At 39.0% G+C, this 21,602-nt stretch overlaps 2 protein-coding genes across 4 annotated transcripts in view; one reads left to right on the top strand and one right to left on the bottom strand.

The window, feature by feature from the left end:
• The first annotated feature begins 1,331 nt into the window (after positions 1-1,331).
• Positions 1,332-15,389, top strand: PPID (peptidylprolyl isomerase D). The gene is made up of 10 exons (XM_004040571.5): positions 1,332-1,593; positions 3,320-3,460; positions 5,203-5,309; positions 7,285-7,473; positions 8,805-8,927; positions 9,087-9,193; positions 11,246-11,387; positions 13,674-13,760; positions 13,849-13,891; positions 14,699-15,389. Exons 1-10 carry the CDS (start codon positions 1,509-1,511, stop codon positions 14,785-14,787), a joined length of 1,113 nt encoding a protein of 370 aa, XP_004040619.1. The 5' UTR covers positions 1,332-1,508; the 3' UTR covers positions 14,788-15,389.
• ETFDH (electron transfer flavoprotein dehydrogenase) overlaps positions 13,766-21,602 on the bottom strand; it is a 41,568-nt gene continuing 33,731 nt past the window's right edge. For 2 of the 3 annotated variants that reach the window (XM_019025576.4, XM_055384765.2), the window contains exons 10-13: positions 20,934-21,102; positions 18,164-18,346; positions 17,684-17,905; positions 13,766-16,159 (exon numbers count right to left, since the gene is read on the bottom strand). In XM_019025576.4, the coding sequence (XP_018881121.3) occupies positions 15,996-16,159; positions 17,684-17,905; positions 18,164-18,346; positions 20,934-21,102 (738 nt within the window). In that variant the 3' untranslated portion in view covers positions 13,766-15,995. The remainder of the gene's footprint in view (positions 16,160-17,683; positions 17,906-18,163; positions 18,347-20,933; positions 21,103-21,602) is intronic. The other variant, XM_055384764.2, reaches the window with a different exon arrangement.

The raw sequence follows: 21,602 nt of genomic DNA, 5'->3' as shown, positions 1-21,602 counted from the left end.
GTGCTTAGTCCAGTGTATAACATCACAGGCAAATTCAAATTGAGAATAGGAATCAGTTGTTCTTTAACCGTAACCCTTCTAACTTTTACTTATCCTAAGACCGGGTAGCAAGTAGGGCAGGAGCCTTCATCTAGACGGATGGTGACAGCTCTGATAGGGGAAAATTAGCATTGGTCTTTCCTTCCAAAAAGCCACTCTGGCTGCTGCTGTTGACACAAGGCTCCTGGCTTTTGAGACATTATTTGAGTGCTGGATTCCAATACTTTTTACTTTCTCATAAGAAAAAAAAATGTGAAGCATCTAAGGATATCTCATGCCTTATTCATAAAGTAAGCCTCAGGCTGAATCCAAATTGCTGAGCTCCAACAGAACTACAGGGCAAAGCATCTACACAGGGAATTGCCACTCTTCTCCAAAATTAGGCTTTTTTAAGAGGCAAGGCTATGTTCTCCTCATGTATATATGTGTGTGTGTGTGTGTGTGTGTGTGTGTAAAAAGTAAATGTTTTACACAGATCCCCATAAGGGAAAAGTGGGCTATAGTAATACAGTATTTTTTTGTTTTTCTTTTTTTGGGGGGGGGGACAGTTTCGCTCTGTCACCCAGTCTGGAGTACAGTGGCGCGATCTCGGTTCACTGCAACCGCCGCCTCCCGGGTTCAAGCGATTCTCCTGCCTCAGCCTCCCGAGTAGCTGGGACTACAGGCAAGCACCATCACGCCCGGGTGATTTTTTTTTTATTTTTAGTAGAGACGGGTTTCATCATGTTGGTCAGGCTGGTCTCGAATTCCTGACCTCAAATGATCCGCCCGCCTCGGCCTCCCAATGTGCTGGGATTACAGGCGTGAGCCACCGCGCCCCGCCAAATACAGTTTTATCAGGAATCAAAACTGTGCTCTCTTCTGGACTCTCAGCTTTAGCTGTTTGGAGCGTTTAGTCTAACCCTTACCACTTACATTGTAATGTGAAGATCAAATTGTAACGACATGGCAATAATAAGGCTCCTATTGGTTGGGTACCACCAGTTTATGCCAGGCATTGTACTGATTCATGTCTTTAATCCTCAAAGCGACCTTCCAAGGTCAGCGTTTTTATTCTTTTTCCAGAGGAGCAAACTGAGTTTCTGAGAAGTCACAGCCAAGTTGGTGGCAGAGCTGACGCTGGCATGGGGTTGACTCCAAAGCTCTCTACGCCACGAGGGTAGGAAAGACAACGAAACACAAGCGAGAAGAATAATGAGAACTGGGGTCGTAACTTCATTAAATGAGAAGCCAGAAACAGGTGGCGGAGGGCACGCGGTTCGCTGCATGGAGTCGCTCCGGCTCTTTGAAACAGCGCGCGGGGGAGCGGGGCGGTGCCGGAAGTCAGGCCATGGCTTCCGGTTCTCGCGTCGGAAGTGGCCGGTCAGCGTCGCTGCCGGTCTACGGCGGAGACGGACTCTGGAGTTTGAGCGGCCGGGGCGGCCACGAGGTACTCTGATCTTCCGTCCTAAACACGTCTGCAAGTCGAGATGTCGCACCCATCCCCCCAAGCCAAGCCCTCCAACCCCAGTAACCCTCGAGTCTTCTTTGACGTGGACATCGGAGGGGAGCGAGGTGAGCGGAGTCTGACGCTCGCGGAAAAGCCCCGAGGAGGCCGGGGTTCCCGGGATTTGGGGGATTCCAAGGGCGGAATGCGGCTCCGGCCGGTGGCTGCTCAGTTTCGCGGAGGGGATGGCTGCCTAGGCTGGTCCGCCGGAGCAAGCCCGGAGATCTAGGGCTAGATCGATCCAGCGCCCTTGTATCAATGCCATCGGTGGTGCGGAAGTTTCTGGAAATTTCTAGTTCGGGAATTGTGGCGTCCTTTAGGTTTGCCTCCTGATTTGGTGGCCCTTCCACGCCACTTTTGCACTACCAAGTTAGCATGAAATAAGATTATTTTATATTTGCAGTGGGACAGTTCAGAAAGCATATCCTGGGATATGCGTCTGCTGGGCCCCAGGAAACTATATTTGCCACATGAGATAATATATCAGCACGTGCTGTGTTATTTATACGTTAAAGGGACTTGTTTGCTCATTGCTTTTGCCTTATTACTCATTCTTAATTTAGAGGTCCGTTCAGATGAGCAAACATTTTCTCTTCATTTGCCATTGGGGAAATGCGCTCAACGTAGTGATGGTGTTGCCTAGGTTACATAGCCGCTCAGAAGTTCCTAAGGCCTGGTGAATTAGGGAGCGTGTTGCTTTGTAACTGGATTGGCCTTGTTCTGGAACACGTTGGAATTGCTGGCCAGGCAATGTGTTTGAATGCATGTACAGGACACACACACGTTTACACGTACATTCAGTTTGTTGCAACTAGCTAGGGCTAGGTTTAATCTCACCTGTCTTAGCTGCTATCTAGAGGAGGAATTTTTACAGCTTTTGCTTCAGAGGTTGCATGAGGCAGTTTGCTCAGAGCACAAAGGCTGCAGGTATACGTAACACGTGGCAAGTCCGCCCACCCAAAGACTGTTTAATTTTCTCCCGTTGGTTGCTTGGTGATTGGAAATTCTCAGTACCTCTTGAAGAAATTACTCAGGATTTAAAACTATTTGTATTTAATGATATCTCTTACATGGTGCTAATCTTTTGGCTACTATAATTGGTTATGATCCTTAGTGTGATGTTTCAAATCTGTTTATATACATACATGGCAGTAGGTAGACTAAATTTGAATATTAGAATAAAATAAGATTCACTAATTCTAGTGAGTATATTCAAAGGAAATGAAGTTTGTGTGTCAAAGAGGTATCTGCACTCCCATGTTCATTGCAGCATTATTCATGATAGCCAAGATAATGGAATCAAACTAGGTTTCCATCTACAGATGGATTTTTTTTTAAATGTGGTATATGTGCACAGTGGAGTACTATTCACCCATAAAAAATAATGAAATATTGTCACTTCTGACAACATGAATTAATATGGAGGACATTATGTTACATGAAATAAGCTGGGCACAGGAAGACAAGGCATGATCTCACTTACATGTGGTTTCTAAAAAGTTGACCTTGAAGTAGAGAATGGAATGGTGGATTTCAGGGGTTGGGTAGATGTTGATCACGAGAGACCTAATTTCATTTAGAAAGGGGGAATAAATTTAAGAGATCTATTGTATAACATAATGACTATAGTTAGTAGCAATGTGTTGTGTTCTTGAAATTGCAAAAAAGAAAAATTACGATAAAGGGGAACTTGGTAATTCATGATTGATCTGCTACCATAATTATACCAACCTTCTTTTTATCATTTGTCTGTTTGGTTGTTTTGCATACTGACAAGATTTTCTTTTCTTTTAGTTGGTCGAATTGTCTTAGAATTGTTTGCAGATATCGTACCCAAAACTGCAGAAAATTTTCGTGCACTGTGTACAGGAGAAAAAGGCATTGGACACACGACTGGGAAACCTCTCCATTTCAAAGGATGCCCTTTTCATCGAAGTATGTGTAAATTTTCTTAATCTTGTTATTCTTCATGCAGACAAGTCCTGTTCTTTAGGAGTTGGGGAAGAAAACACTAAGTAGGAAGTGAAGCTTAAAAAGTACTATTAGCGTCCGTGTCTGAGGCAGTAACTCAGTTTCGTAAAGGTTAGGCTGTGCGAGGTGGAATTACTTATGGTACTAAGGTTTATCTATAGAGAAATGGACTCCCCTAGCTTTACCCATCCTCTCATTCTCCTTCACTCTAAGATGATTTGATTGAGAAAGGAAGGCCATAGTCAACCAACCTTAGGTAGCTTCATTGCCTGGTGACAAAAAAGTTATGCATAATTTTTGGGCGTGAGTGCTTGGGAAGGCAGCAGATTTGAAGATTCAGTGTTTTGGGCACGCGGGTGATAGTGTGGTCAAAATATGCCATTTCATACTGCTTATCACACTTTGTAATGAATCATACTTTTGTTTAGTGATAATGGTTCTCCCAATAGACTGCAGGCTCTATGAGTTCAAGAACTGTATGTTTTCACCATTTTGTTTTTGGCATCTAATACAGTTATTGAGTAGGAACTCAGTAAGTATTTGTTTAATAAATAGGCAAATAAGCAATAATCACAAGAGCAACATTTTTTAAAATAATTTATTAAGAAAAAATTAACTTTTTAAAAAATATTTAAAATGTTTACTTTCATGTTTAATAAAAACTTGAAATATGCTAATAAACTATGTGCAGAAAATATTTAACATAGCAAGTGTGAGACTGCTATCTTTAGAAAGGTCTGCCTGCAAGAGTAGCACTTGTTTGGAGTCTGGGAACTTGACACTTGTACCATTTCCTAAATAGTAATGGTGATTTACTATGCCTAGTCTATTTGTACAAACGTGAATCTGTGCTTTCTTTTGGGGAGTCTGGAATTTTGGTACATGCTAGGTAGAGTGTGCCCAATAAATACCTTGGGTGCTGAGTCTCTAATTGGCTCTCCTGGGCAGAAATACTGTCTACATGTTGCTGCATTTTTGTTGCTGGGGGAAGTGTGTGTTCTGTGGCACTTCATGGGACGGAGAAAGCATAAGGAAGCCTGCACATGGATTTTTCCAGACTCTGCCTGTGTCTTTCCCCTCGTTATCTCGCTGTGTATCCTTACCACTGTGATCCAACCACATACTGATTTGTGTGAGCTCTAGGGTTCTCTGAACATGAAAGCAATCTTGGTAACCTTTGACACAAAGTGATATATTTGCTGAAAATTTTCCATTAGGGTAGAACAAATCTACTGGGAATCATTGGTCTTTATTCAGCAGACATTATTGAGTAACTAATATGTACTATGTGTACATGCACATAGTTATAAGGATGTAAAACAATACAGTTGGTGTACTTAAGGAGATCATTGTTTGCTGGAAGGGGCAGATCATAATGCCATATGTTATGTAGGCAGAGTCAAGATACTATGGGAGAAAAATTAGGACATAGAGCTTTGGGATTTCAGTGACAGTTTTATAGGGGAGGTATCATTTGAACCGATTTTCTGAATGTTAGCAGGGATCAGGCAGTGAAAATAGGTTGGATTCAGATGGTGAAAAGCCTGAAGCGTTTGGAGTTGCGGAGACGGGTGGGGAGGGACAAACAGGAGAGTGACATGACTAGAGTCATGCACTACAAAGTTGTCTTACATACATATCCATTAGTAAGCATTGCTAAAGGCATCCGTGTCTAAGTCACTAATAGCCATTTTCCTTTTTTGTAGTTATTAAGAAATTTATGATTCAGGGTGGAGACTTCTCAAATCAGAATGGGACAGGTGGAGAAAGTATTTATGGTGAAAAATTTGAAGATGAAAATTTCCATTACAAGGTAGAGTAGAGAAAATGCATGTTATTGCTGATAAAAAGATTGTTACATATCTGGAATACTTGTTGGATTAAGACACCAAAAAATGTTTCAAGTGTGCTTAGATTCTCCATTTCTTGTAATAGGAATCACTTTTGTAAATAATGGTTAATATGGAAAAGTTTTCATTCAGTAATGATTAATTCAGCATTATTTCATTGTGATCCAGTTTTTATATGCTTCAGTTAAGCCAGTGAGTTTTTAAATGCGACCAGCATCTGGCAAAATTGTTTCCAGGAAAAATGTTTTCATTGTTGGAAGGATGGTAACCTGTGCATTCTTATCCTTGAATTTGAAGAGTAACAAAACCATCACTAATATCCAGGATGTCAGGTGATTTGCACACTAGCAGATATAGTTAAATGTCCAAGCTCCTAAAGGACTTTAGTGGTGCCTGTGCCTTCTTGTCTTTGTTGTCCCAAGATGTAATTGGGGTATATTGCATCATTCAAGTTATAAGAATGGACATGTAAGTACAAAAGTAAAGTGATATTTTTGGAAATAAGGAATATGAGCAAGGGTATTAGGATAATTTGAAAAAATGTCGTCAGTCTTCCAGCCAGTGTTTATTGAGCCACTATCACTGGCACCAAAGGGTTTATAAAAATGAAAGGCCTTGATGACAAGGAATTTATAATCCTACCTCAGAGACAAGATTAAGATACATGGGACTACTGGAGAATAATAGTATATAAATAAATGCTAAATTGATTGAATATCCTTGCTTGTATAACATTGCTAATACTGTCTGTATACTGCAGGAGAAAGATGTGATTTATGCAGTCTGAATTATTATGGAAGTCATTGGGGAGGAATGGCTACTTGGGCTGTGCAGACTGGGTCTTGCAAGGCGGCAACATGTCTGAAATTTGGTTAGGCAGGAACTGTAGTATTGATGCAGAATTTAAAAAGGGACGTCGGTGAGGAAAGACAAAGGCAAGAGACGTTGAGGAAATAAAGTTCTAGTTACTGTTGTACCAAAGGAAGCTACCAGAAGGATGAAAACTAAAGGTGATGTGATGATCACATTGATATAGGGAAAAGGGGCCTATACACAAGACACATGGTTCTTGCTTTCTATAAACTTGGTGGCCTTAAAATCTGAATTTGATTTAGACTGAGGGGAGTAAAAGGCATTTTGGTGGGGTGGGGGGTGTCATGAAACATTATATAACATGAGAGTTACGGTGCATGCACCAACAAGGAATACATTTAGAAAGCCTAGGAGATGAAGTGAAAAGGTTAAGAAATTGGGTTTCATAGATCCTTTGACAGGATTATGCCAAGGTAGAATTTTGATTTCAAGATGTAAGCAGCAGTTTCTTTTGAGCACTCTCCGAAGAGGTGATTCATCTGGGATGAAAACCTAATCCAAATCCTGTATGATTTGGATTCTTTTGAGATTAGGAAAGTACCAAACTGAATGTCTTGGGTAAATTCAGTATCCCATTATTGTTCCAGTTTACTGATGTTTTGTAAAGGAAGACTTATACTGTAGGCATATTTATGAATTTGGAAGACTGTTCAGGTCTTCCCAGAAAAAAAAAGCATTAATCATAAAAAGGGCAAAATATATTACAAGAGTTTCATAATGCTGCATCTTCATTTTAAAGGTGAAGTGTAAGTATTTTCTCATGGCCAATTTAGAAATAACCCTCCTCCTGACTATTGTTTCTGTTACCTATTTACTTTGATAAGGTTTTTTAAAGTTTAAAGTGATTAAGTGCCCCATGTTTTGTGAATTAAAGGTTGCAGTTTATAAAAAAATAAAAAGTAATTAAAAAATTTTATAAGTGAAAAGTAAAAAAAAGTAGTTTGATCTAAATGGTAGTATAGTACACCCCAGTTTTATGTTCAGTAAAAGAACAGTTCAGACTAACACACAATTCAGAAAACAACACATCTAACCTTGGTTTTCTTTTAATTTTTATTTCTACAGCATGATCAGGAGGGTTTACTGAGCATGGCAAATGCAGGCCGCAACACAAACGGTTCTCAGTTTTTTATCACAACAGTTCCAACTCCTCATTTGGATGGGAAACATGTGGTGTTTGGCCAAGTAATTAAAGGAATAGGAGTGGCAAGGATATTGGAAAATGTGGAAGTGAAAGGTGAAAAACCTGCTAAAGTAAGTAAAGAGTTACAGTGAAATACACTTATTATCTTAGTTGCTAGCTTTTTGAGACGGAGTCTCGATCTGTTCCAGGCTGGAGTGCAGTGGTGCGGTCTCGGCTCACTGCAGCCTCTGTCTCCGGGGTTCAAGCTATTCTCCTGCCTCAGCCTCCTGAGTAGCAGGGATTACAGGCACGCACTACAACACCCAGCTAATTTTTTCTGTATTTTTAATAGAGATGGGGTTTCACCACGTTGGCCAGGCTGGTCTCAAACTCCTGACCTTGTGATCCGCCCACCTCGGCCTCCCAAAGTGCTGGGATTACAGGCATGAGCCACCACACCCAGCCTGTTAGTTGCTATCTTAAAGAAATATAAGTAAAAGGATCAGGTGATTACTAGCTGGAAAAATGTTATAATAATTTTGGGTATAGGAGCCAGGATCTGCCACTTTTTTTTTTTTTTTTTTTTTTAACTTTTCTACAATGGGAAAGACAATTAGGGTAGTTTTAAAGGAGATTTTTATTATTTCAACTTTCATTTGGTGATCTTTGCTAGTTTACATTAGGTCTTCCTATACCTGCAAAACTGTTCAGTTGGTATGTATAGTAGTACATAGTAGAATGAGGATAATAAGCCTAAAATCTTGTCTGGATTGTAGCATTAACTAGAGGCTTGGCCTTGACTTTGTTACTTAACTTTTCCACACGTGTTTTCTCCTCTCTAAATTACTTATGGGTTTAGACTAGATTATCTCTGAAGACCCTTGTGTACTTAATGTCTGTGAATCAAAATGACCTTAATATTGGCTGGGCATGATAGCTCATGCTTGTAATCCCAGCACTTTGGGAGGCTGAGGTGGGAGGATCACTTGAGACCAGGAGTTGGAAACCAGCTTTGGCAACATAGTGAGATGCTGTCTCTATTTAAAAAAAAAGAAAAAAGAAAAACCCCTAAACGACTGTAATACTACCCAGCCTAAGTGACAGGGCTGTAAGTGGGAGTTGGAAGCTCAGTTACTTGTAGGAGGTAGGCTGTCACTCAATGTATGACAAGAATAGTAGTAAACTGGAAGCTCATGCCCCACCTAACGCCACTTACATAGACAATGATAAAATTGCCAACTTATTCTGTGTTTATTGAGCTCCTGAATAGCAATAAAATGCTTATGTAAATACTAACATTGTCGTGTTAGTTGGAATGTATAAAAACAGCATTATAGTACATAAATGAGCCTTCTCACATAAATCTGTGAATTGGACAGTGTTGCACATGACTTCAGCTGTATAGCTTTTATCTCTCATTATTACGATAGTGCACTTCTACAATTTAGGGTTATTTTTACAGTTGTGCGTTATTGCAGAATGTGGAGAATTGAAGGAAGGAGATGACGGGGGAATATTCCCAAAAGATGGCTCTGGCGACAGTCATCCAGATTTCCCTGAGGATGCGGATATAGATTTAAAAGATGTGAGTACTTTCAGATTAGTCAAACTTTAATTAATTTAGTAAGTGAAAATATTTAGTACTAAAAGTTTGAGCTTTTGTTTCAGTCTCTCATATGATAGAATCTAGCATTAAACCACATTACTTACTAAAATCCAACATATTTGTATTTTTTTTATACAGGTAGATAAAATTTTATTAATAACAGAAGACTTAAAAAACATTGGAAATACTTTTTTCAAATCCCAGAACTGGGAGATGGCTATTAAAAAATATGCAAAAGTTTTAAGGTAATATTATTTCTAACAAATTATTTTTAAGAAATTATAAATTGAATTATAAACTAAAATTAAGAATTGCTCATTATATTTTTGCAAATTACTTGTGGAATAACCAGGTGTGTTGAAATAGTTGCATTTCCTTTTTTTTCCCTCAGCTTGTTTTGAGAAATTTCAAAAGACAGAAGTTGAACGAGTAGTACATAATTACTCATATGTTTTACTTACATTCACCAGTTTTTAACTTTTGCTGTTTATGTTTTTACAGAACTATTTTGATAGGAAGTTGTTGATACTGTGATACTTTACCCTAAGTATTTCAGCACGTATTTCCTAAGAAACAAAGACATTCTGCATAAGTTCAATATCATTAAAACACCCCAAAGTAATATTGATAGATAATATCAATCCATATTTAGGCTGGGCATAGTGGCTCATGCCTATAATCCCAGCACTTTGGGAGGCCAAGCTGGGCGGATCACCTGAGGTCGGGAGTTCGAGACCAGCCTGGCCAATATGATGAAACCCTATCTCTACTAAAAATATAAAAATTAGCTGGGCTGGTGGCGCATGCCTGTAATCCCAGCTACTTGGGAGGCTGAGGCACAAGAATTACTTGAACCCAGGAGGTGGAGGTTGCAGCAAGCCGAGATTATGCCACTGCACTCCAGCCTGGGCGACAGAGTGAGATTCTGTCTCCAAAAAAAAAAAAAAAAGTAATCCATATTCCAACTTCCCCAGTTGTTTCAATTTCTTAGAAAAATCAAGGGTCCAAACTAAGATTATGTGTTATATTTAGTGGTAGTATCTCTTATGTTTCCTACCTCCCCTGGTTTTTTATTCATTTGCATTTTTGTGGAGTCCAAGTCAGTTGTTTTTATAGACTTCCATCTGTATGTGTTTGTTTCCTTAAGATTAGTTTGAGGTGAAATATTTTGGCAAGAAGACTTAGGTGTTGTTTTGTATTACCTATATCACATCCTGAAGACACATTTCGCTTTGGCCTGTTTTGAGTTCACACACATGGTTAAAGTAGTGTCAGCCAGAAGCATTTGTTAGTCTGAGGTGGTATCGTGAAATTGTATGAATTTCTAGTCCCCAACAACCTTTCACACAGTGGATCTTAGCATCATTGAAAATCCATGCCTGAATCTGTTATACTGAACTTCTAAGTTTATCATCGTACAGTTATTAACTAGCATTATTCTGTTTGCAAGAGCCTCCCGCATATTTTTTAAGTATCACTATAGACCTGTGGATATTTTTCTTTTCTTTTTTTTTCCTTTTATAGAAACAAGGCCTGCTTTATATTGCCCAGGCTGGTCTGGAACTTTTGGGCCCAAGCAATCCTCCCTCCTCACCTTCCCAAGTAGCAGGGACTAGAGGATATCTTATGGGTAGTTTTCAATTCCGTTTGTTAGTACGCTTTTATTGTCATTCTTTTTCATGCCCAAAGGGTTCCAAATTTGTTCAGTGGAACTCCCCTTTCCTTTGGCATGTTCCTATTAGTCTGCGAGCACTTGCTTGCTTTTTTGCACAAGATGTTCTAAGCTCATCTTACCTTACTTTCAGATCTGATATGGCAGTTTCTCCAAGGACCTCTGATTTCTTTTAGAGAAAGAAAACTTTAGAAACCAAATTCTGGGGGCCAGGTGTGCTCAGTTTTTGGGCCCTTTTCAGGGACAATGCAAAATCAACGCAATAGAATTCTCCTTCATCTTTCCTCTACTGAATTCCCTTCTCCTATTATGAGAATCCTGGTTCCAAACATAATTATGTTGGAAAGTACATAGTGGGGACCTGAGTTTTAAAAATAGAAAAGTGTTACTAGTGCATAATTAGATTTGGGAATTGCTCTTAAACTGGCCTCTTTGAACACTTTGGGGAACAAAAACAATTTTTTTTAAGCCTTCTTAAAAATTTTAAAAAGTGTGATCATTAAGATTATTAATAGCATTTTTAGAGCTTTTTATATCAAATGACATAACACTTCTGGACATACAGAAGAAGAGTAATTCCTGTTTATGTGGTCTTTCATACTGCTTTTATTAATGCATTCTGCAGATACGTGGACAGTTCAAAGGCTGTTATTGAGACAGCAGATAGAGCCAAGCTGCAACCTATAGCTTTAAGCTGTGTACTGAATATTGGTGCTTGTAAACTGAAGATGTCAAATTGGCAGGGAGCAATTGACAGTTGTTTAGAGGTAAGTCTGTTTGATTTTGAACTTTTTGAATAAGTTGGATTAAGACCTAGTTTGAATAGTAGCAACTTTTATATACATTAATATATCTTATTGCATAGGACCTAATGAGGCTTAAGAAAACATTTTGTTTCTAAATATTTTGGACCCTCAGTTCTTTCTCTACATTGATTTTGCTTATAACTCTGTGTCACTTAACAGCTATGAAGATCCTTGCCTTTTTTTCTCAAAGCACATATATCAGCTCATGTATTCACTTAAGAGCACCTATTATGTGTTAGGCATTAGAAGACAAAGTCAGAAATGATTAAGAATGTGGGTTATGGAGTCAGTCAGGCATGGCTTTTTTCTTCCTCTTTTTTTTTTTGAGACGGAGTCTTACTCTGTTGCCCAGGCTGGAGTGCAGTGGCACAATCTCAGCTTACTGCAACCTCTGCCTCCCGGGTTCAAGTGATTCTCCTGCCTCATCCTCCCAAGTAGCTGGGATTACAGGCATGCGCCACCATGCCCAGATAATTTTTGTATTTTTAGTAGAGACAGGGTTTCACCATGTTGGCCAGGCTGGTCTCAAACTCCTGATCTCAGGTGATCCACCCGCCTTGGCCTCCCAAAGTGCTGGGATTACAGGTGTGAGCCACCGTGAAGTAGTTATAGAGAGTTATATAACACAATGTAAGGCATTTAGTGTAGTGCCTGGCACATTTTAAGCACCTAACAGAGACGAGTTATTTTAATTAAAAGATCCATACCCTCAAGAAGCTTAATAAGTGATTCAGGATAGGAGGGGGTCAGTTTCAATTTAGGTTCATCAGGACTTGTGTATGGAGAATGGGTTCTATTGGAACAGGTCATTTATCTTTAGGAGGGCCATCCAGGTATGCTAACTGATAAAGCTAGAAAGGTGGCAGTTTTACCTTCCTCAAATAGAGCAATTATGACTCTCTTCCCTGTTGTATAGTTTGAAAAGTTTTCCAAATGAAACATTTTAAGAATTTTACATATTAAGCCATGCACCTAGACTAGCTATGCTAAGAGCAAGTAGAACTAAAATGAGATCCTAATTTTGTAGGGTAGATGGAATAAGGGATAGGAATATATTTAGAAGGGATCATACAACAGGGGAAAAAACTTATCAAAAGAAAAGATGGGTCTTCACTCTGGGTTTTTTTTTTTCTCTGTCACCCATGCTGGAGTGCAGTGATGCAATCAAAGCTCACTGCAGCCTCAACCTCCTGGGCTCGGGTGATCCTTCTACCTCAGCCTCCTAAGTAGCTGGGACTACAGGCCCTCGCCAGCATACCCAGCTGATTTTTAAATTTTTTGTAGAGATGGGTTTTCGCCATGTTGCCCAGGCTGGTCTCTTAACTCCTGGGCTCAAGCTGTCCACCCGCCTTGGCCTCACAAAGTGCTGGTATTATAGTTAAGAGCCTCTCTGCCCAGCCTCGATCTCTTTTTGACCTGTGAGGCAGATAATAAAATCTGAGTATTGGCCACTAAAAGATGTTACATAAACAAAAGATAATTTTAAAATGTTTGTTCTAGGGGAGAGACCTGATGCATAAAGTCTCTTAGGTTAAAAGACCTGTTGTAGGAAAAAACCTAGCTTGGGTATGGTGGTTCATGCCTGTAATTCCAGCACTTAGGGAGGCCACGGCGGGCGGATCGTTTAATTCCAGGAGTTTGAAACCAGCCTGGGCAACATGGTGAAACTCTGTCTCTAAAAAAAAAAAAAAAATTAGTCTGGTGTGGTGGCACATACCTGTAGTCCCAGCTACTCGGAGGCTGAGGTGGGAGGAGCACTTGAGCCTGGGAGGTTGAGGCAGCAGTGAGCTGTGATCAGGCCACTGCACTCCAGCCTGGGCCACAGAGTGAGACCTTGTCTTAAAAAAACAAAAACAAAAAAAAAACTTAAGAGTTTATAACTTAAGAGTTATTAAGTTATTAATGTTCCTAAAAAACTTATAATTCAAGTAAAAAGTGTATACAAATTTTTCTTCAAAATGATTTTATCTTAAAAGTGTTAGTTCAGGCCCATTCGGGAGATTGAAACCACAGTGGGGAGCATATTGGAAACTAGAGAAATGTCTTTCTCCTCCATGTCCGTTCAGTGCCCTCTGCTGACAAAACTTAGTGCCCACTGGCAGAGGAGAGCTATTTGCATGTTTCAGCTCCATTTTCACAGAGCAGTGAAGGATGGGTTTGGAGTTGATAGGCAATGAATTGAAATCTGGCATATAAGCTTAATACTTAATACTTTGATATAAATACTAGCTTTATACTTTTTTGTAGGCTCTTGAAATAGACCCATCAAATACCAAAGCATTGTACCGCAGAGCTCAAGGATGGCAAGGATTAAAAGAATATGATCAAGCATTGGTAAATTTTGTTCCAAATGTTTAATTTTTTAAAATAGACAACCTTTATAAATCATACACCTAACTTAAATGTTTTTTTCCAATTAAAGGCTGATCTTAAGAAAGCTCAGGAGATAGCACCAGAAGATAAAGGTAAGTTGGCAGCTTTTGTAGTGAAAGCTAATTTTGTTATTTAAATACTTATCCTCAGGAACCATTGTTCACTTTGCCAGATTTTAGATGTTTGTTCAACAGATACTACAGAATGCCTGCTGTTGGGCCAGGCATTATCATATAGCAATGAACAAGACAGTCAAAGTCCCTGCCCTCAAAGAGCTTACATTCTACTCCCATTCAAGAATATAGTAGTTTTTCACGTTATTTATTCTTCAAGTTATCATCTCTGTAGTTTTTTATATGTCTAAATACTGTTTGTCTTATGGTATCCTTTGAGACTGTGTTCCTATTCTGGTTAGTCTAGTCGAGAGCTCAGCATTGTAAGACACAGTATTCATGGTAAATTTAACATTTGGGACCATTCAAGTTGAATGTGGCTATAACCTTAGCATTGAAGTACTGGTTATATGTTTCAGGAAACTATGACAAAAATAAGTTTGTTTTTCAAATAAACCAACTATGAATAGTGACACTAGATCTGGGTATTACAAAATGTCTTTGGTCTCTTATTACTAAAATGAAACAAGGGAAGCAATTACTGTTCTCTAATGTAGACGGAGAAGGCAAATCTTGATGTACTTGAGTTCTCTCAGTTGACAGTCCTCTAAAATTACTTTTCATTTCTGTGTTTGTGTGATTGCTCAGATTTTCTGTTACTAGGGCTTAGTTACTTTATAATAGAGAAGTTTTTTCAAGGGGTAGTTAACATTAAAATAGTTTGTTAGTCACCATAATTTTTTGGATATTTTGAGAAATAACTCACATTGCATATTTATTTTACAGCTATCCAGGCAGAATTGCTGAAAGTCAAACAAAAGATAAAGGCACAGAAAGATAAAGAGAAGGCAGTATATGCAAAAATGTTTGCTTAGAAAGGATTCAGTTTTGCTTATTGTGTGTTGATTGTATAAATGCAATAAGAAAATGTAAAGGTTTTTGTCTATGAATATGATCCCTAATGTGTTTCTTTTGACACCTTAGTTCCTTACTGTTTACAGTTTAGGAGTACTGATAGGGGTTCATGCTTAATAAACATGTCACAATACAGTAAGTAAAGTGGTTTTGTTGGTTTCTTTGAGATGGAGTCTTGCTCTGTCACCCAGGCTGGAGTGCGGTGGTGCAATCTCGGCTCACTGCATCCTCTGCCTCCCGGGTTCAAGCAATTCTCCTGCCTCAGCTTCCCAAGTAGCTGGGATTACAGGCACGTGCCACCACGCCCAGCTAATTTTTGTATTTTTAGTAGAGATGGGGTTTCACCATATTGGTCACGTCACGTTGGTCTTGAACTCCTGACCTCGTGATCCGCCCCGCCTTGGCTTCCCAAAGTGCTGGGATTACAGGTGTGAGCCACCGTGCCCGGCCAAGTAAAATGTTTTTTAAAATGGTTATGTGCATTATTCATAAAGAATAATGGTGTCCAGTCTTTTTAAACTTGTAAAGACACATGTTATTGAATAAAGAGATGAGAGCTTAAGTTTGTATATTGTTTCCTTCAATTCTTTGATGTATCCATGGTGGATGATGCTAGGTTTTCATACTTATAATACACACACACACACACACGTGCACACACACACACACACACACAAACTTGTTCAGGGATGGGTATACTTTTTCTGCAAGGGCCAGATCATAAAGTTTTTAGGCTTTGTAGACCATGTAATGTCACACCCACTCAACTGTACAGTTGTAATTCAAAATTAGCCATAGACAATGTGTAACCAATGGGTATGGCTGTGTTTCAATAAAACTTCAGTCTAGAATATATATTCATTTTTATATTTGATTACTTAACTTTGGCAAGTCAAACATAAAGTCCAGTCGTGAATTTTGCTCTTGGTACTGAATCTCTGAAGAACTGAAGAGGTAGGAAGATGCTGCATTCTTACAAAGGTTATTTAAAAGCAATACCCGTAATTTTTTTATGGGACAATCTTAGATATAGTATAAAATTTTTATTTGATAATCATTTTGTGACTATTCTGTTCAGTAATATGCAGAAAGACATTCTGAAATCTGTTAATCTCTAAACATTTTAACGTTAGCTTGCCATACTTGAAAGAAACTGGCTAGCTGCCGTTTACATTCCATTGTAAGCAGGTCCTCCTCCACCTTCAGGTACCACCCAGTTAATATTCTGACTTGGATCTTTAATATCACATGTTTTACAATGTACACAGTTCTGAGCATTTATCTGTAACCGAAATCCATCACCTTGTTCCACAGGTACAAATTCATAAACTCCTGAAAAGTAAAAATAAATAATATTGAAGTGCCTAACTTTAAAAAATTTTTAAATTCAAAAGTAAAAATTAAGGAAAGAGTAGCCACAGAAACCTTAAAGGTTGCTTTCTGAATGCTTACCCATAGAGATTATGAAGACCTTGGTGCATTGCTATTGATGTGAGTGTAAATTACATGTACATAATAAAAGGAGGTACAGTAGTATTCAGCTGAGTTGTCTCACTATCAAGGGTACTCGACACTGAGTGTTTGAGTTCCACACAACCTCGAAGTCCTCCCTTGTTCACAGTCATCCTCTCATTCACAGGGGACAAGTTCCAAGATCCCCAGTAGACACCTGAAACCTCAGGTAGTACTCAACTTACCTTGTCAGTCAGAACATGTTTCTGTTCATGTATTTCACCCACAAATGTGATGCCTTTTCCATCTTAAGGAAGCACTTGCCACACTCTGGCCATAACTTCTACAGTTCGAGGTCCAACAGCAAAATGCACAAATTTCTTTTTCCTCTTTCACAGAAGATACAGTCTTACCATAGACCTTAGCAACTTCAGCATAGGATTTTTTTCTCTTTATAGAGAACTTTCTCCTTTCACTTAAAGGAAGCACTTTATGGCATCTCTGAATTGTCAGCATCACTACTCTTGCGTTGTGGGGATATTTTTAAAGGGTTACTGGACACAAGTATGATAATGTGACAGTAAATCTGATAGATGGCTACCAAGTGACATAACGAATGTTAGGTGTGAATATGCTGGACAAAGGGATAATTCACATCCAGGGTGGGACAAGCCAGAATGGTACACAATTTAAAACTTAACGTGCACAATTTAAGACTCAAGAATTATTTGTTTCTGGAATTTTCTTATTTTCAGACCGTGGGTGACTGGGGGTAAGAGGAGCCTAACGGTACAGCTAAAAAACCAAATTAGATCCAGTCCTTAGTAACCTCAGGGAGTTTTCAACCCACTGTAATGACAAAAGCCAAAAGACCAAGTCACACAGTATCTTCTTTTGAGAATGTACTAGTTTTCAAGTATCGGAATACTATTTTGTTCTACCATATCATTTGAGACCTGGTTCCTATTACTGTAATTTCAGTTGAAAGCTCAGCACTAAAAGAATATTCATGGTGAATTTAAAGTTTCAGAGCATTCCTTGGACTGAATGTAATCATAATGTGCTATTCTAGTACATGCACCCAAATACATACAGATGAGCTGCCATGACAGAAATGACTTTAAATAGTCACATGAACATGCAAAGAGAGGTATTTCATTTTCAAGAATCTTCATCTTAGTCTGAGCATAGACAAAGGGCTTTCTTTTTTTTTTTTGAGAAATGTTATCTGAATTAGGCTTAACAAAACCAGTAGTTAAAAGTATGTTTCGTAAAGGAAGCTGGATGAAGTCATTTACAATTTCTAAGGAATGGAAGGAGATACAGAAATCATTTTTTAAAAGAACAAAATCACATTCCTAAAATGTTTAAAGCAAATATTTAGGAATAGATGGAAATTATTACCTGCAGGACAGAATCGCTGCTCGGGCCCATCATATATCGACAGATTTCTATTTACAGGTATACTGTCATCCCTTAAGGTTAAGTGTGCCGGCTGGTCATGTTCATGATTAGTACCACTCAGAGCCACAGATGACAAGAGGTCAAAACTGATCTGTCCATCGGGTTTTGGATACTCAATAGGTGTGCAATCCTTGGCTGGCTTGAGCCGTTCAAAGTCAGAACCTTCAATTTTGAGGGAAATGCTTAACAAAATATGATTTTGAAGTACTTTTTCTTAAGCCTATTTGTATAAAAACTTCAAAATATTATTACACCAAAGAAATATGACTAGCCCTCAAGTAATAATATACTGTTCTTAGACACTAAATTTATAATTTCTCCAATCAAGTTGAAAACATTAAAACAATCACTTTCTCTAATTAACGGATCCCATTCATGAATTTTTAATGATCATGTCACTCATACTCTTGTTTGAATTACCTTTATGTTTCAGAGTCCATGGCTCCATTCCTCTCAATATCCAGTAAAAGATTCCAGTGTAAATCATCCCTCCATATACACCCAGTACTCCGTGGCAGGACGGTCTTATATTTCTAACAGAATATAGCTCTTTCCATACCCATGAGTTCTTCAAATTGTCCTCATATTCAGTTACATGGAGTCCTTTTATTAAAAACATGAAATGTTAAGTGTGAAACTGCCCAAATGTGCATAAAATACGCTAAGTATTTTGCTACTTTGATAGCTGATGAGTGAAGTTTTTCTTTTTTCGAGACAAGGTCTTGCTCTGTCACCCAGGTTGGAGTACAGTGGTGTGATCACGGCTCACTGCAACCTCCACCTCCTAGATTCAAGCCATCCTCCCACCTCAGCCTCCTGAGTAGGTGGGACCAGAGGCACACGCCACCACGCCCTACTAATTTTTGTGTTTTTGGTAGAAAGAGGGTTTCGCCATGTTGCCCAGGCTGGTCTTGAACTGCTGGGCTCAAGTGATATGCCCGCCTCAGCCTCCCAAAGTGCTGGGATCACAGGCATGAGCCACCGCACCTGGCTGATGAGTGAATCTTAAGTAATTTTTTAAAACATGGTCCACAGTGAAGGCTCTTTCATGTATAAATGTTGGCATCTTCCAAAAAGACAACCATTAGATATAGATATGTTATTAATAGGCAGTAAGGCATTTGATTTCTTACTTTGGTAGCATGGAAAATTAGTTTCAAATTTTAGTGAAACCGAGAAAGAAGCTTTAAGATAAAAAGTTCATGCTACCTGTAAGAGTGAAAAAATTTCATAATTTACAACTTAAACTATTTCTACCTGCTATGGGTTGAAATATGTCCCCCCAAAATAGGTTTTGAAGTCCTAACCTCCAGTACCTTAGACTGTGACCTTATTAGTGGCTGTAGATATAATTAGTTAAGAAGAGGTCTACAGTACAGTGGGTCTCTAATCCAATATGACTGGTATCCTTAGAAGAAGGGACAGAACTGGGCACAGTGGCTCTAGCCTGTAATTTCCAGCTACTTGGGAGGCCAAAGTGGGAGGACTGCTTGAGCGAAGGAATTTGAGATTGCAGAGACCAAGGATTGCACCACTGCATTCCAGCTTGGGCAACAGAGAGAGACCCTGTCTCTAAAAACAAAAACAAACCCACCACTTCATAGAGAAAACTTGGTGCATGCACTTAATAAAGAGGACAAATTGGTTCCCTTACGGCTTTTGGTGGACTCCACATGACTACTTTTTCCAGTCATTGTTTCCTGTTCTGGCTCCACTCCCCTTTTCTTTAGGCTTTAACCCTCAATCTAGTCTTTGGTGATATACTGGCTCCAGTATTATCTATGTGTGGTACTATATACACATGATACAGTTCAAGTATGGCTGGTGGTCCAACAAGGAACGATACTTGACAAGAAAATTAGAAAAAAACTTCTACCCAGCCACTGTACTCCATCTTGGCTATTCCATTCTCCCTGAAGTACCCTTTGCCCTTTCTGTTTTCCACTTCATCTCCCCATGCTAGGCCTCCATTCCTACAAAGATCTGAAGGCATAACCTGGTTACATACCTCTAACTAGAGGAACATTAACTGGGGATTCTAAGAATTAAGACTCATTTATCAAATATCTATGGAGTCGCTACCGTGTGCCAGGTGTGTAGGATTCACATTAAGCAATACCTCTAGTCTCAGAGTTTTCGTCCAAGTGGCAGAAGACAAAAGTTGATAAATAAGTAATATAATGTACCAGAAGGTGGAAAATGCGCTAGAAAAGACCATGCAGGGGGAACTGGGTGTGTGCTGTGTGTTGTGCATTAATTGGTGTGGTCAAGGCAGGGCCACTGTGAGTGCTATTTAAACAAAGGGAAAGAGAACAAAGGAGCCAGCCTTGAGCAAAGACCATGAGGTGGGAGTGCTTGGCATGTTCCGGGAACTGTAAAGAAGCCAGTGTGGCTGGAGTTGGTAAAGGGTCTTTTTAGATTAAAGCTTTACGGAGGTATAAGTGCTGGCTGTTTCTCTCCACCACAGCAGAAGAGTCATAGGCCTATACTTACAAAGCTTGCTAAAGAATAGGTAGCTAATTCCGCCTTTTGTAAAGGTGTTTGTTCTATTGATACTTAAGTATTTGGGAGGTATCTTAATTGTGTGTATTACATGTATGCAATATAAATGCAGTACTGTCATATTTGTAATAGTTTCTAACTAGGTGGGACACCACTGGTTCTTTTCTTTTTTGTGTGTGGGGGATGGAGTTTTGCTCTTGTTGCCCAGGCTGGAGTGCAATGGCACGATCTCAGCTCACTGCAACCTCCACCTCCCAGGTTCAAGTGATTCTTCTGCCTCAGCCTCCCAAGTAGCTGGGATTACAGGCACCCGCCACCACACCCAGCTAATTTTTTTGTATTTTTAGTAGAGATGGGGTTTCACCATGTGGGCCAGGCTAGTCTCGAGCTCCTGACTTCAGATGATCCACCCGCCTCAGCCTACCAAAGTGCTGGGATTACAGGCGTGAGCCACTGTGGCTGGCTACCACTGGTACTTTTCTACTTTTTTGATGTGAATAAAACAGAACATTACAGTAAAAAATCACTGACTGTAATTATTGAGAATAAGCCATGTAGTTTTCTTTGCATAGCATGCTTATTAATACTTTCTATAAAGTGACAGATGCAATACAAATCTTTTAATGTCAATTGAAATACACATAACCCAGCAATTTTCTTTTGTATACTTTACACAGGAATTTCTTACCTATTGTCTTTGATTGGAGATTTTCACTAGTTAATTGATTAAAAATAGATTCTGCTGCTAAAATTCCACTTTTCATTGCTGTGTGAGTACCTTTGATCTTGGGAACATTCATAAAACCAGGACTACAACCAATTAGTAAACCACCAGGAAAGGTGAGTTTTGGTATAGACTGAGGAAACAAAGATTCAGAATACATTTGTTAGTTCAAATTAAACAAGAACAACAGAATACTCCAAATCAGTCTTAAAGTATTCTAGGGCTGTAGGGAAAGGTTGAAAAATAAATACATGAAAATGAATTGAGCAAAGGAATAAAACAGAGCAAGGGCAGTTTTCTTCTTCCTGCCCTAAGAGTGAGGATTAGGACTATTACTATTTTTCTGTGAGAGTTTTTCTTTTTCTATCCTCATAACTGATCTACATGGGACAGATTTAGGACTGAAGCATCAATATGTTTTAAATAGAATGTTTTATTTACACATATCCATGTCATAGTTAAAATATTCTCTAAACCTGAATGCTGTTATCTAAATTGCGATTTGCTTGCAAATCAAAACCACAATGAGATATCATTTCACCCTAGTTAGAATGGCTATTATCAAAAAGACAAAAAATTTACTGGTGAGAATGTGGGAAAAAGAAAACTCACACGTTGTTGGTGGGAATGTAA

Source organism: Gorilla gorilla, chromosome 3 (assembly GCF_029281585.2).
Source record: "Gorilla gorilla gorilla isolate KB3781 chromosome 3, NHGRI_mGorGor1-v2.1_pri, whole genome shotgun sequence".
NCBI lineage: Eukaryota > Metazoa > Chordata > Mammalia > Primates > Hominidae > Gorilla > Gorilla gorilla.
Note: the sequence above shows the minus strand (reverse complement) of the source record. Positions and strands in the feature narration are given on the sequence as shown.